Source organism: Nerophis ophidion, linkage group LG07 (genome assembly GCF_033978795.1).
Source record: "Nerophis ophidion isolate RoL-2023_Sa linkage group LG07, RoL_Noph_v1.0, whole genome shotgun sequence".
Lineage (NCBI taxonomy): Eukaryota > Metazoa > Chordata > Actinopteri > Syngnathiformes > Syngnathidae > Nerophis > Nerophis ophidion.
Genome location: NC_084617.1, coordinates 79,355,232 through 79,369,080, shown reverse-complemented (window position 1 = coordinate 79,369,080; position 13,849 = coordinate 79,355,232). Strand labels below are relative to the sequence as shown.

Below are 13,849 nucleotides of genomic sequence, written 5' to 3'. Positions count from 1 at the left end.
TAGAAAAATAGTGACAGAGAATAGAACAAGGATGGACAATTCAACCCTTAACTCAACAATGAGTAGATGAGTGTTATGTGTGTGTATATGTGTAAATAAATTCAAGTATTTCTCTTATATATGAAATACTTGACTTGGTCAATTCTAGCTGTAAATATACTCCTCCCCTCTTAACCATGCCCCCGCCACCCACCCCCCACCTCCCGAAATCGGAGGTTTCAAGGTTGGCAAGTATGGGCTGGCCACATTTCCTAAAAGCTAAAGACCAAAGGGCGCTGCGGGCCCCTGAGCTACAATGAGTTTTAAAGACGTGGGTTATGTTTACATTGTTTCTTTTGGGAAACTGCTTCACTATATACAAACTGCGTTGAAGAACCAATACATTTCCTACATCGAAGTTTCACTGGAATTCAACGCCCACTGTGATCCTCCTCTAAGCGTCATTAGAATCCACATGTGCGCTAAGAGTCCTTCAAAGCACCACGCTGGCGGTGGCGCCGTTGTTGGCGGCAACGCGGACACGACGGCGGAGCGCGATCTTTTTGCGGAGCTCGGCGCGAAAGCGGTCGTGGAACCAGGCGTACAGGAAGGGGTTGCAGCAGGACGAGCTCATGGCGCACAGGTGACACAGCAGCTGGATGAGCAGGAAGTAGCGCTTATCAATCAGGTCGATGTCAATGTCACGCAGCACGTTAAACACGCTGATGGGCATCCAGCAGATGCCGAAAGCGGCCACCACCAGGCTCACCAGGCGGAAGGTCTTGCGTTTGCGCACGCGCTGCGCCTCGGCCTGGCTCTGGGTGTGGTAGCCTGGCACCACGCAGTTCCTCAGTTTGACGGATATGCAAAGGTAGGAGATGCAGAGCGCGGACAGAGGCAGCACGTAGGTGATGAAGAGCGTGCTGTATGCGTACGCCAGACGCTCGCTCTCCTGGCCCATCCAGAACTCCTCGCAGATGATGAAGCCCTCGTTTTGGAACTCCACGTGGTAGGTGTGAGCCACTGCTGGAGCCACCAGGGCGCAGGACAGCAGCCACATGGCGGACAGCAAGTAGGTGCATGCCAGGATGGAGATGCGCTTTTTCAGCGGGTGCACTGTGGCGTAGTACCTGTTGGGAAGAGGAGAGACCTTGACCAACAAGGTACTTTTCTTAAAAAAAAGTTCCTCACTGACGGGTGAAGTGCAACTCACATTTCAAATGAAACTTAGATATCAGAATCGGAAATATTTCATTCATCAAATTTAAGATTTTCAGCACAATCCCATTCAAGAGCAGACAAACATTACAGGGAGACAGAACAGGATCGCTGACGGGTCTGCCAACTTCTGGCACCCCTTAGACCAGGGGTAGGGAACCTATGGCTCTAGAGCCAGATGTGGCTCTTTTGATGACTGCATCTGGCTCTCAGATAAATCTTAGCTGACATTGCTTAACACGATAAGTAATGAATAATTCCGCTGTTAATCACAGTGTTTAAAATAACGTTCAAAAGACAAGACATTCTCATGCATTTTAATCCAACCATCCATTTTCTATCGCACCTGTTCAAGAAGTCCCATTAATGGTAAGAAGTATTATATTTATTATTGGTTAGCTTTAGAATAAGTGAATTATATTGTGAAGTGAATGATATTTATATAGAGCTTTTTCTCTAGGGACTCGAAGCGCTTTACATTGTGAAACCCAATATCTAAGTTACATTTAAACCAGTGTGGGTCGCACTGGGAGCAGGTGGGTAAAGTGTCTTGCCCAAGGACTCAACGGCAGTGACTAGGATGGCGGAGGCGGGGGTTGAACCTGGAACTCTCAAGTTGCTGGCACGGCCACTCTACCATCCGAGATGTACTGCTCCAGTAACAACGTTATTAAAAAGAATAAGAGACTTATTCTCTAAAAATGTTGGTCTTACTTAAAAATGCACGCATTTAATTGTATTCAGTGTTGAAAAATATTATATGGCTCTCATGGAAATATATTTTAAAATATTTGGCTTTCATGGCTCTCTCGGCCAAAAAGGTTCCCGACCCCTGCCTTAGACCAGGGGTGTCCAAAGTGCGGCCCGCAGCTAATCGTTTACCGGCCCGCCACACATTCTGCAAAAATTGCAAAATTGATAGTAATGCAAAAATAAAAATAAAAAAAAACAAGAAAAAAAAAAGTCTGCGATGAGGAGGCGACTTGTCCAGAGTGTACTTCGCCTTCCGCCCGATTGTAGCTGAGATAGGCACCAGCGACCCCAAAGGGAAATAAGCGGTAGGAAATGGATGGATGGCATTTAAAAAAAGTGGAATAAGGTGACATCTTCTTGTCAGGATCCCCAGCAAGAACATCCAGAAGCTGCAGTACATACAAAATAGTGCTGCGAGGATCCTGATGAGAGCGCGGAAACATGACCACATCACACCAACTCTCAAATCCCTTCACTGGCTTCCTGTTCCATTCAGGATTGAATTCAAAATCTCCCTACTAACTCACCAGTGCCTCCATGGAAATGCCCCCCTCTACCTCAAGGAACTGCTCACCCCCAAATCCTCCACACGACACCCCCGCTCCATACAGGCTAACCTCCTCAACCTCCACGGGCAAAGCTTCAAACAATGGGAGACCGGGCTTTCTGCTCCGCTGCTCCCAGTCGGTGGAACGCTCTCCCTGACCACCTGAGGGCACCTCAGACTGTGGATGCTTTTAAAAAAGGCTTAAAAACCCATCTTTTTAAAAAAAAAGCCTTTCTATAGACATGCATGCTGGTTGTAGCTATTGGGCTGTTTCTAGTTTTATATTTTATTTATTTTTATTATTACTATTTTTTTTACACTGTGGCACTTTGAGGTTATGTGCTCAACGTAAATTGCTTTTTACAAATAAAATATATTATTGTTATTATTAAATCTAATGGGAAAAAGTGGCAATGTTGACACAAAGCTGCCATGCAGGCAGTGTTTTTTTTTTCCTTTTGTCTATTTTCTTTTTTTTTTCCATTGCTCTAAAAAAAGACAAAAAAAATCTAGGTTATAATGAATTATTACTTAAAAATTATCACTTTAAAACTGTTTTATGTGGAAAAAATATTGCAAATGTTATGTGGTTGCCGTATAAAAACATCAAAGCTTTGACAAAAGAGCATAAAACAAACAAAATAATAGTTCAAACTTAAAATCGACAGATAAATGGGAAGTTGGTCTTGAAATTTAAGTTTTAAAAGTAAAAAAAAACAAACTAATAAAATGCATCACTTTATGAGTGGGGAACTTTTCGGATCTCAAATATATTTAGTAGGATTTTATTTAACTTTTCACTGTGATTAATACAAAATATTAAATAATTAAAATCAATGGTGTCCTGCATTATTGATCTTTGAGGGCTTTAATTGCTAAATAAAGGAGCTCTCCTGAAGGAATCAAAGTATTATCTATCTAAATACCGCATATTTCATTTTTACTGAAGAAAACAAAGTTGTTTTTGACAGAAAAGGCATAAAACCTTATTGGTTTTACTTTATATCAACCTTAAGTTGATATAGAGATATACTGTAAGCATTAAATAAAAATAATAATAATAATTTGACTTATTTTTAACATTTTAGTGACCTCTATTCTCCCCAAGAACCCTAAGGACTAAAAAAAAATCCATATATTTTGTCATGTTTTGAAAATATTTTTTTTTTAAATGGCCCCCGCATGCTTACATTTTTCCGTGTGCGGCCCTCTGTGGAAAAAGTTTGGACACCCCTGCCCTAGACAGAAGGTGAGAAACAGGTAAATGCTGGGGGGGAATATTCAGTCAGAGCCAGGGCCCTGGAAAGGGGTCCAGACTGAGGCCAAGGGGAAAAAAAACCCTAACACTTTAGTATAGGGAAAATGTTCACCATTAATTAACATCCAAATTAGTAACAAAATGGCTCTTAGTTTGTCATTAAGTACTTATTAATGCCTTATTGTGCATGGCCTTATACAACCAGTAAGCCGGTAACACTTTAGTATGGGGAACATATTGTAATAATCCCAGGAATGTAGGCCATACTTGCCAACCTTGAAACCTCAGATTTCGGGAGGTGGGGGGCATGGTCAGGGGTTGGGCGAGGGGTGTGGTTGGGGGCGTGGTTAAGAGAGGAGGAGTATATTTACAGCTATCCATCCATCCATTTCTGCCGCTTATTGCCTTTGGGGTCACGGGGGGCGCTGGTGCCTATCTCAGCTACAATCGGGCGGAAGGCGGCGTACACCCTGGACAAGTCGCCACCTCATCGCAGTATGTGTAGAAACAGGTGATTCAATTATAAATACATTTATTTATAATTGAAGCACTTGTTTATTTTTCAACAAGTTTTTAGTTATTTTATATCTTTTTTTCCAAATAGTTCAAGAAACACCACTACAAATTAGCAATATTATGCACTGTTTTACAATTTGATAAATCAGAAACTGATGACATAGTGCAGTATTTTATTTCTTTATCTTTTTTTTTTCAACCAAAAATGCTTTGCTCTGATTAGGGGGTACTGGAATTAAAAAAATGTTCACGGGGGTACATCTCTGAAAAAAGGTTGAGAACCACTGCTCTAAAAGTCGTAAATGTTATTGTCACATTTGCATGCACAGTAGATGGCAGTACTGTCCTGTTTAAGAGTGTCACAACATTGCTGTTTACGGCAGACAAACTGCTTTACGGTAGAGGAAAACGTGACTGCTGTTGTTGTGTGTTATTACCGCGCTGGGATGACGTTAATGAGACTGCCTGATAATAAACCCACATAAGAAACCAAGAACTCGTCCTCGATCATTCTACAGTTATAACGTCATTGGGCAGGCACTCTGTTCATATTGTGGGAAAGCGGACGTGAAAACAGGCTGTGGACACGTCACTCGGGTCCGCATGGAGCTGGAGGGGGTGTGGCTTCCAGCTCCGCCTTAATTTCGGGAGATTTTCAGGAGAAAATTTGTCCCAGCAGATTTTCGGGAGAGGCGCTGAATTTCGGGAGGGTTGGCAAGTATGATGTAGGCTCATACGACTTCTTTGTTTGTCTTGTCTTTATTGCACAAGATGTAATTCAACCACACAACCGCTTTCCCGGCAAAACTCCAACTCTCACTTCCTATCAACAACGTCACTTCCCTATCTCTCCCGGAAGTCCCGCCCCCCAGCCAAAGTCATTGGCTAACACCCCGTAGCCAGCCGCTACTATATTCACCATTACTAACCCTAACCAAATAACTCTAAATTAAGTCTTTGTTTCTTAGAATGTGTTCCCTTAATGTCCAAATACCGTGTTTTTCGGAGTATAAGTCGCTCCGGAGTATAAATCGCACCTGCCGAAAATGCAAAATAAAGAAGGGAAAAAACATATATAAGTCGCACTGGAGTATAAGTCGCATTTTTGGGGGACATTCATTTGATAAAACCCAATACCAAGAATATACATTTGAAAGGCAAATTAAAATAAATAAAGAATAGTGAACAACAGGCTGAATAAGTGTACGTTATATGACACATAATTAACCAACTGAGAAGGTGCCTGGTATGTTAACGTAACATATTATGGTAAGAGTCATTCAAATAACTAGAACATATAGAACATGCTATACGTTTACCAAACAATCTGTCACTCCTAATTGATAAATCCCATGAAATCTTATACGTCAAGTCTCTTACGTGAATGAGCTAAATAATATTATTTGATATTTTACGGTAATGTGTTAATAATTTCACATATAAAAATATTAAAGAGAGAGACATTTATTTCTACATACTTCTAAAAAAGCAAAAGACAAAAACAACAAAAAAACACGAAAATCATAGTGTCAAAAAATGCATTTTCTCATCTCATCAATAATGTGACATCATTAGCGGCAAGTGCGCGCTCTTTCAGTCAATTAGTGCACAAGAAATAAATAAATAAATTATATATATATATATATAATATATAATTTATGTACTTATTTCTTGTTGTATATATATATATATATATAAATATATATTTATAAAAATAAAATAAATAAAAAAAAAAAAAATATATATATATATATATATATATATATATATATACATACTATAAAAACAGTATCACTTTTTATATTTTCCTTTGTTTGTTTTTTGTTGTAGCCACATGGTGGTTTACGTTTTGGAGACTTGTGTATGCGTGTGCATGTTAATAAATACATTAATATATATATATATATATATATATATATATATATATATATATATATATATATATATATATATATATATATATATATATATATATATATATATATATATATATATATATATATATACACAGCCCGGCCCCCGGCCAAATTGTTCTAACCCAATGCGGCCCCCGAGTCAAAAAGTTTGGGGACCCCTGCTCTAGAGTCTATATAAACTTCAGATCTATCCCTCATTTAAAAATGTTTTTGTTTTTTGTATGTTGTTTTTTGTCAAACAAAACTATGTTTTTAATGGCAAACACACAAAATATGCAAAATCTTCCACCAAAAATATTTTTCTTAGTGGAATATTTGATGTGACGTAATTAGAACCTTGGAAAGGTCAATATTTCATAATAACATTGATTTTGATTCAATATTATGTTTTGAGCAATGACAGTTTGAAAGAAAAAAATCAGCTTTGTTTTATTAGTCAACATCGCACCTTTTTCTAAATTACATTTCAACCTTTAAGCTTTTTTATTTCACTTTTGTTATGTTTTTGTTTTTTTTATTAGTATTTTTGAATATGCCGCCGGCCTTTAAAACATTAGCTGTGGGCCGCAAATGGCCTCCGGGGCACACTTTTGACACTGCTTCTATAGATAATAAATAATTAAATCTGATAAATCTATTGATAAAAAGCAGAGCCTGGCGACGCATGCGCATTTATCACAACTCTCTCGCTCTCTCTGTCTCTGCCCCTCCCTCACAAATGCTGCTGCTTGGCACACCTTCACAATTTGTTTTGTTTTTAACCCCTTCTTCACCCTGAACGTACACGCAACCCTAACTCAAAATGCCGGACATTTGAGGCATTTCAGAAACTCCACCCGGACAGCCCCGCAAAAGAGGACATGTCCGAGGAAAAAGGACATATGGTCGGTCTAGTATAGTTCTGTATTTTGTAAGTTCTCACGGCGTGTCGGCGTGGATGGTGTGTACAGCAAGAAGGAGTCAATAACCGCCCGTTTTACAAAAAAATAAAAAAATCCTGTATTTTGGCTTCACGATAATAGCGAAAGGAGCTACATTCAGAGTGCCCCAACTTAAAATGTTTTGAGGCACGAGCTAATTGTGTATAATATTTTGCGCTACTGTTTTTATCTGGCAAAACAAATGGCTTCAAATTGCATGTAAGAAACAATGTTTTTGTGTTTTTTTTCTGTTAAGGGCTAACTGTTATGATTTTTAAGGTAAATGCAAAAAAATGACCTACATTTCCATCATTAGTTGGTGTTATGCTTATGGCCTGTAACAATGTAATTATGGTGTAATATTTAATAGGGTTAATAACTTTTACCTTATGTAATAACGTCACATTTTCTAACAGTCTGCAGTATTTAGGGGCGGCATGGCGTAGTGGGTAGAGCGGCCGTGCCAGAAACCTGAGGGTTGCAGGTTCGCTTCCCACCTATTAACATCCAAAAAGTCGCTGCCGTTGTGTCTTTGGGCAGGACACTTCACCCTTGCCCCCGGTGCCGCTCACACCGGTGAATGAATGATGAGTGAATGTTTGGTGGTGGTCGGAGGGGCCGTAGGCGCAAACTGGCAGCCACACTTCCGTCAGTCTACCCCAGGGCAGCTGTGGCTACAAATGTAGCTTACCACCACCAGGTGTGAATTAATGATGGGTTCCCACTTCTCAGTGAGCGCTTTGAGTATCTAACAATAGGAAAGCGCGATATAAATCTAATCCATTATAATTATTATTATTATTAGTAATAAACCTTCAATCAATCAATCAATGTTTATTTATAAAGCCTTAAATCACAAGTGTCTCAGAAGGCTGCACGAGCCACAACGACATCCTCGGTTCAGAGCCCACATAACCTTGACACATTTTGTAATAACGTTTTACATACTGCAAAAAGTTTCCTCTCTGAGTGGTAGAGGAGTTTGCGTGTCCCAATGATCCTAGGAGCTATGTCGTCCGGGGGCTTTCATGCCCCTGGTAGGGTCTCCCAAGACAAATAGGTCATAGGTGAGGGATCAGACAAAGAGCAGCTCGAAGACATCTAAGGAATTACAACAAAATGAACTCAGATTTCCCTCGCCCGGACGCGGGTCACCGGGGCTCCTCTCTGGAGCCAGGCCCGGAGTTGGGGCACAATGGCGAGCGCCTGGTGGCCGGGCCTGTTCCCATGGGGCCCGGCCAGGCACAGCCCAAAGAGGCAACGTGGGTCATCCCTCCAATGGGCTCACCACTCATAGGAGGGGCCATAGAGGTCAAGTGCATTCTTAGCTGGGCGGCAGCCAAAGACAGGGCACTTGGCGGTCCGATCCTCGGCTACATAAGCTAGCTCTTGGATCGTGGAACGTCACCTCGCTGGGGGGGAAGGAGCCTGAGCTAGTGCGCGAGATAGAAGAGTTCCGGCTTGATTTAGTCGGACTCACCTCTACGCACATCAAAGGCTTTGGAACCAGTCCTCTCGAGAGGGACTGGACTCTCTTCCACTCTAACATTGCCGGCAGTGAGACGCAACGAGCTGGGGTAGCAATTCTTGTTTCCCCCCGGCTCAAAGCCTGCACGTTGGAGTACAACCCAGTAGACGAGAGGGTAGCCTCCCTCCGCCTTCGGGTGGGGGGCACGGCGTGGTCCTGATTGCTGTTTGTGTTTACGCACCAAACAGCAGTTTAGAGTACCCACCCTTTTTGGGTACACTCGAGGGAGTACTGGAAAGTGCTCCCCCGGGTGATTCCCTTATCCTACTGGGGGACTTCAAAACTCATGTTGGTAACGACAGTGAAACCTGGAGAGGCGTGATTGGGTGGAATGGCCGTCCGGATCTGAACCCGAGTGGTGTTTTGTTATTGGACTTTTGTGCTCGTCACAGATTGTCCATAACAAAAACCATGTTCAAACATAAGGGTGTCCATATGTGCACTTGGCACCAGGACACCCTAGACCGCAGTTTCATGATCAACTTTGTAGTTGTGTCATCGGATTTGCGGTGTCATGTTTTGGACACTCGGGTGAAGAGAGGGGCGTAGCTTTCTACCGATCACCACCTGGTGGTGAGTTGGCTGCGATGGTGGGGGAGGATGCCGGACGGACCTGGCAGGCCCAAACGCATTGTGAGGCTCTGCTGGGAACGTCTGGCAGAGTCTCCTGTCAGAGTGAGTTTCAATTCCCACCTCCGTAAGAACTTTGAACATGTCATGAGGGAGGTGCTGGATATTGAGTCCGAGTGGACCGTGTTCCGCACCTCTATTGTCAAGGCGGTTGATTGGAGCTGTGACCGCAAGGTAGTTGGTGTCTGTCGTGGCGGTAATCCTAAAACCCGTTGGTGGACACCGGCGGTGAGGGAAGCCATCAAGCTGAAGAAGGAGTCCTATCAGGTTCTTTTGGTTCATAGGACAGGTACCGAAACCCCAGCAACTTCAGCGGTCGCGGAGACGAAAACTTGGACATAGGAGGAGTTCGGGGAAGCCATGGAAAACGACTTCCGGACGGCTTCGAAGCGATTCTGGACCACCATCCGCTGCCTCCGGAAGGGGAAGCAGTGCACTGTCAACGTTGTGTGTGGTGCGGAAGGTGTTCTACTAACATCGACTGCAGATTTTGTGGATCGGTGGAGGGAATACTTCGAAGACCTCCTCAATCCCACCAACATGTCTTCCTATAAGGAAGCAGTGAAGTGAAGTGAAATGAATTATATTTATATAGCGCTTTTTCCTCAAGTGACTCAAAGCGCTTTACATAGTGAAACCCAATATCTAAGTTACAATTAAACAAGTGTGGGTGGCACTGGGAGCAGGTGGGTAAAGCGTCTTGCCCAAGGACACAACGGCATCAACTAGGAAGGGGATCGAACCTGCAACCCTCAAGTTTTCTGGCACGGCCGCTCTACCAACCGAGCTATGCCTGGGGAATCTTTTGTGGGCTCTCCTATTTCTGGGGCTGAGGTTGCTGAGGTAGTTAAAAAGCTCCTCGGTTGCAAGGCCCCGGGGGTGGATGAGACCCGGCCGGAGTTCCTTAAGGCTCTGGATGCTGTAGGGCTGTCTTTGTTGACAAGACTCTGCAGCATTGCGTGGACATTGGGGGCGGTACCTCTGGATTGGCAGACTGGGGTGGTGGTTCCTCTCTTTAAGAAGGGGAACCGAAGGGTGTGTTCCAACTATTGTGGGATCACACTCCTCAGCCTTCCCGGTAAGGTTTATTCAGGTGTACTGGAGAGGAGGCTTTGCCAGATAGTCGAATCTCGGATTCAGGAGGAACAGTGTGGTTTTCGTCCTGGTCGTAGAACTGTGGACCAGCTCTATACTCTCAACAGGGTCCTTGAGGGTGCATGGGAGTTTGCCCAACCAGTCTACAGGTGCTTTGTGGACTTGGAGAAGGCATTCGACCGTGTCCCTCGGGAAGTGGGGTATCGGACTGTCTGAGTGTGGCGGTTCGCTCCCTGTAAGATCAGAGTCACAGCTTGGTCTGCATTGCCGGCAGTAAGTCGGACACGTTTCCAGTGAGGGTTAGACTCCGCCAAGGCTGTCCTTTGTCACCGATTCTGTTCATAACTTTTATCGACAACATTTCTAGGCGCAGTCAAGGTGTTGAGGGGGTTCTGTTTGGTGGTTGCAGGATTAGGTCTCTGATTTTTGCAGAGAATGTGGTCCTGATGGCTTCATCTGGCCAGGATTTTCAGCTCTCACTGGATCGGTTCGCAGCCGAGTGTAAAATAAATTGGAATGAGAATCACCACCTCCAAGTCCGAGTCCATGGTTATCGCCCGGAAAAGGGTGGAGTGCGATCTCCGGGTTGGGGACGAGACCCTGCCCCAAGTGGAGGAGTTCAAGTACCTAGGAGTCTTGTTCACGAGTGAGGGAATAGTGGCTCGTGAGATCGACAGGCTAATCAGTGTGGTGTCTTCAGTAATGCGGACGCTGTATTGATCCATTGTGGTGAAGAAGGCGGTGAGCCGGAAGGCAAAACAATCAATTTACCGGTCGATTTACATTCTCATCCTCACCTATGGTCATGAGCTTTGGGTCATGACAGAAAAGAAAAGATCACGGGTAGAAGCAGTCGAAATGAGTTTCCTCCGCCGGGGGGCAGGGCTCTTCCTTAGAGATAGGGTGACAAGCTCTGCCATCTGGGATAAGCTCAAAGTAAAGCCGCTGCTCCTCCACATCGAGAGGAGCCAGATGAGGTGGTTCAGGCATTTGGTCAGGGTGCCACCCGAACGTCTCCCTAGGGAGGTGTTTAGGGCACATCCAACTGCCACGGGGAAGACCCAGGACACAATGGGAAGACTATGTCTCCCGGCTGGCCTGGGAACACCTCGGGATCCCCGAGAAAAGCTGGACGGAGTGGCTGGGGAGAGGAAAGTCCGGGCTTCCCTGCTTAGACTGTTGCCCCGCGACCCAATCTGGGATAAGCGGAAGAAGATGGATGGATATTGCAAAAAGTTATTACACAATCCATGTGCTGCACTTTGGTTTTTTTTTGGTATAAAATGTAGCAATTTGGTGCATGGTGCAATCAACAATCCAAGTCAAGGCCTTAATTAGAAAACCAATGAGAGCCGCTAAAAGGATTTAATCTTCATCAGAATTTATTCTAATGAAGATTAAACTTCCCCTGTCAGGTGGACCAGGCAAACAACTGTCCATTGAGGGAGTCACTTTAATATCGAGCATTGTACACGCAGCTCGCTATGTGTGTTAGTACAACTACAGTACATAGGCTATCTGGCTAGCTCAGCCGTGTACAAACAAAACGTGAAATGTGGGCTAATACTTTACAGATGCTGTAATATGATTGTTCATGTTTTTCAGTCAGTACAGATTGGTGTTGTATCACAGTGGTGTCTATTACAAATGGAAAAGTGTTTCGTATTTTTGTAGAAACTAGCTTTTTTTCTTGCCATCGTTAGCTTTTATTGCTAATACTGAAGCACGCCGATGTGTTACTACGAAAATTACTAGAAAATGAGTTCCTCAGTGTTCGCTACTACAATAACAAATCAGCTACAGCTTGGTTATTATACGGGTTGCGGAACGTACATTGAGTATTGTTGTCGTTTTTGTAATCCACGCAGTCTGATAGTTTATATATCAATGATGAAATATTAAAATTGCAACACATGCCAATAAAATTGCAATTTAGTTTACTAAATTGCAATTTTAAATTCCCCACAAAGTGTCCTGTTGAAAACGTCGCGGAATGATGACGCTTATGTTGACGCGTGCTTGTGACGTTATTGGTTGTAGCCGACATTTTATCCCAACACCACTCACGGCTAAAAGTTGTCGGATTTAATCGCATAATTACACAGTATTCTGGACATCTGTGTTGTTGAATCTTTTGCAATTTGTTAAATTAATAATGGAGACTACAAAGAAGAATGTATTTGTTGGAAAGCGGTGGATTTCGACCGGCTGTAGCAACACAAACACAGCCGGTGTTTCTTTGTTTGTTGTGAAGCTTTGATATGGAACAGTGAACCTGTTTCTCTACCACATGTCAACCGGCAGGTTTCGGTGAGAAAATTGTGGTAATAAGTTGGCTCTTACCGTAAACATGAGCGGAGCTTGTGTCGTTCTTCCTGCAGCAGCTGTCAAAGAGGCAGCTGCGACTTTCTTGGCTCCTCCATGGCTTCACTCAGAGAAACTGTCGGTCACCACACCCCTCCGACTTTCAGGTATGACTTTATAATCTCACTAAAACACTAGTAACACAATAATCAGATAAGGGATTTTCCAGAATTATCCTAGTAAATGTGTCTAATAACATCTGAATTGCTCCCACTGCCCTCACCTTTTTTTTTCTTCCTTTTTTTTCTTCTAGTCCTTCACTCTCACTATCCTCATCCACAAATCTTTCATCCTCGCTCCAATTAATGGGGAAATTGTCGCTTTCTCGGTCCGAATCGCTCTCGCTGCTGGTGGCCACGATTGTAAACAATGTGCGGATGTGAGGAGCCCTCACACCGGTGACGTCACGAGCACATCGGCTTCCACTTTCGGTACGGGCAAGGCTTTTTTATTAACGACCAAAAGTTGCGAACTTTATCGTCGATGTTCTCTACTAAATCCTTTCAGCAAAAATATGGCAATATTGCAAAATGATCAAGTATGACACATAGAATGGACTTGCTATCCCCGTTTAAATAAGAACATCTCATTTTAGTAGGCCTTTAAAGTGATTTAGAGGAAGTATTGATTGATCCCATTCGCTGCATTGTTAGCCACCTAGAACGAGCCAACTGTACATGGTAGAACGCAAAAAAAACCAAGAACATTTCGTCTATTTGTCCCTCATAATGATTGTGAACGACAGGCTATATTCCAAAGATGTGCAGTTCCACTTTAACTGTAATTTTGATACGGAAGTGAGGCTCTACCTTCCAGGATAGCAGCAGGTATTTGCTCACAAAGCTTACGGCAAAAATAGTCTTGTCAGGAGACAACTTCTCATGGGTACCCTTTCTTTGTACATTTCTGCTCGTTATTTTCCCTCTTGCGGCTCATCGGTAACTAAAGGACACGTTATTTGCCCGTTAAAAGAAGAGTCTGGGTGTACTCACTCTTGTGTCCCATCCACCTACCTAACTACGGGCCGCCAAGCTCATCATGATAATAATGGAAATATGCAGCACAAAAAGGAAAAGGAAACAAATAATAAAATGTTGGCTTTATAATACATCTCCGGGTTGGGTA

General features: G+C 43.2%; 1 protein-coding gene across 1 annotated transcript in view; it reads right to left on the bottom strand.

Annotated features, from left to right (window-relative positions):
• Nucleotides 1–472: 472 nt before the first annotated feature.
• Nucleotides 473–13,849, bottom strand: part of LOC133556925 (prolactin-releasing peptide receptor-like) — a 17,948-nt gene continuing 4,571 nt past the window's right edge. Inside the window, exon 3 of the mRNA XM_061907277.1 lies at nucleotides 473–1,109. Coding sequence (XP_061763261.1) covers nucleotides 473–1,109 — 637 coding nt within the window. The remainder of the gene's footprint in view (nucleotides 1,110–13,849) is intronic.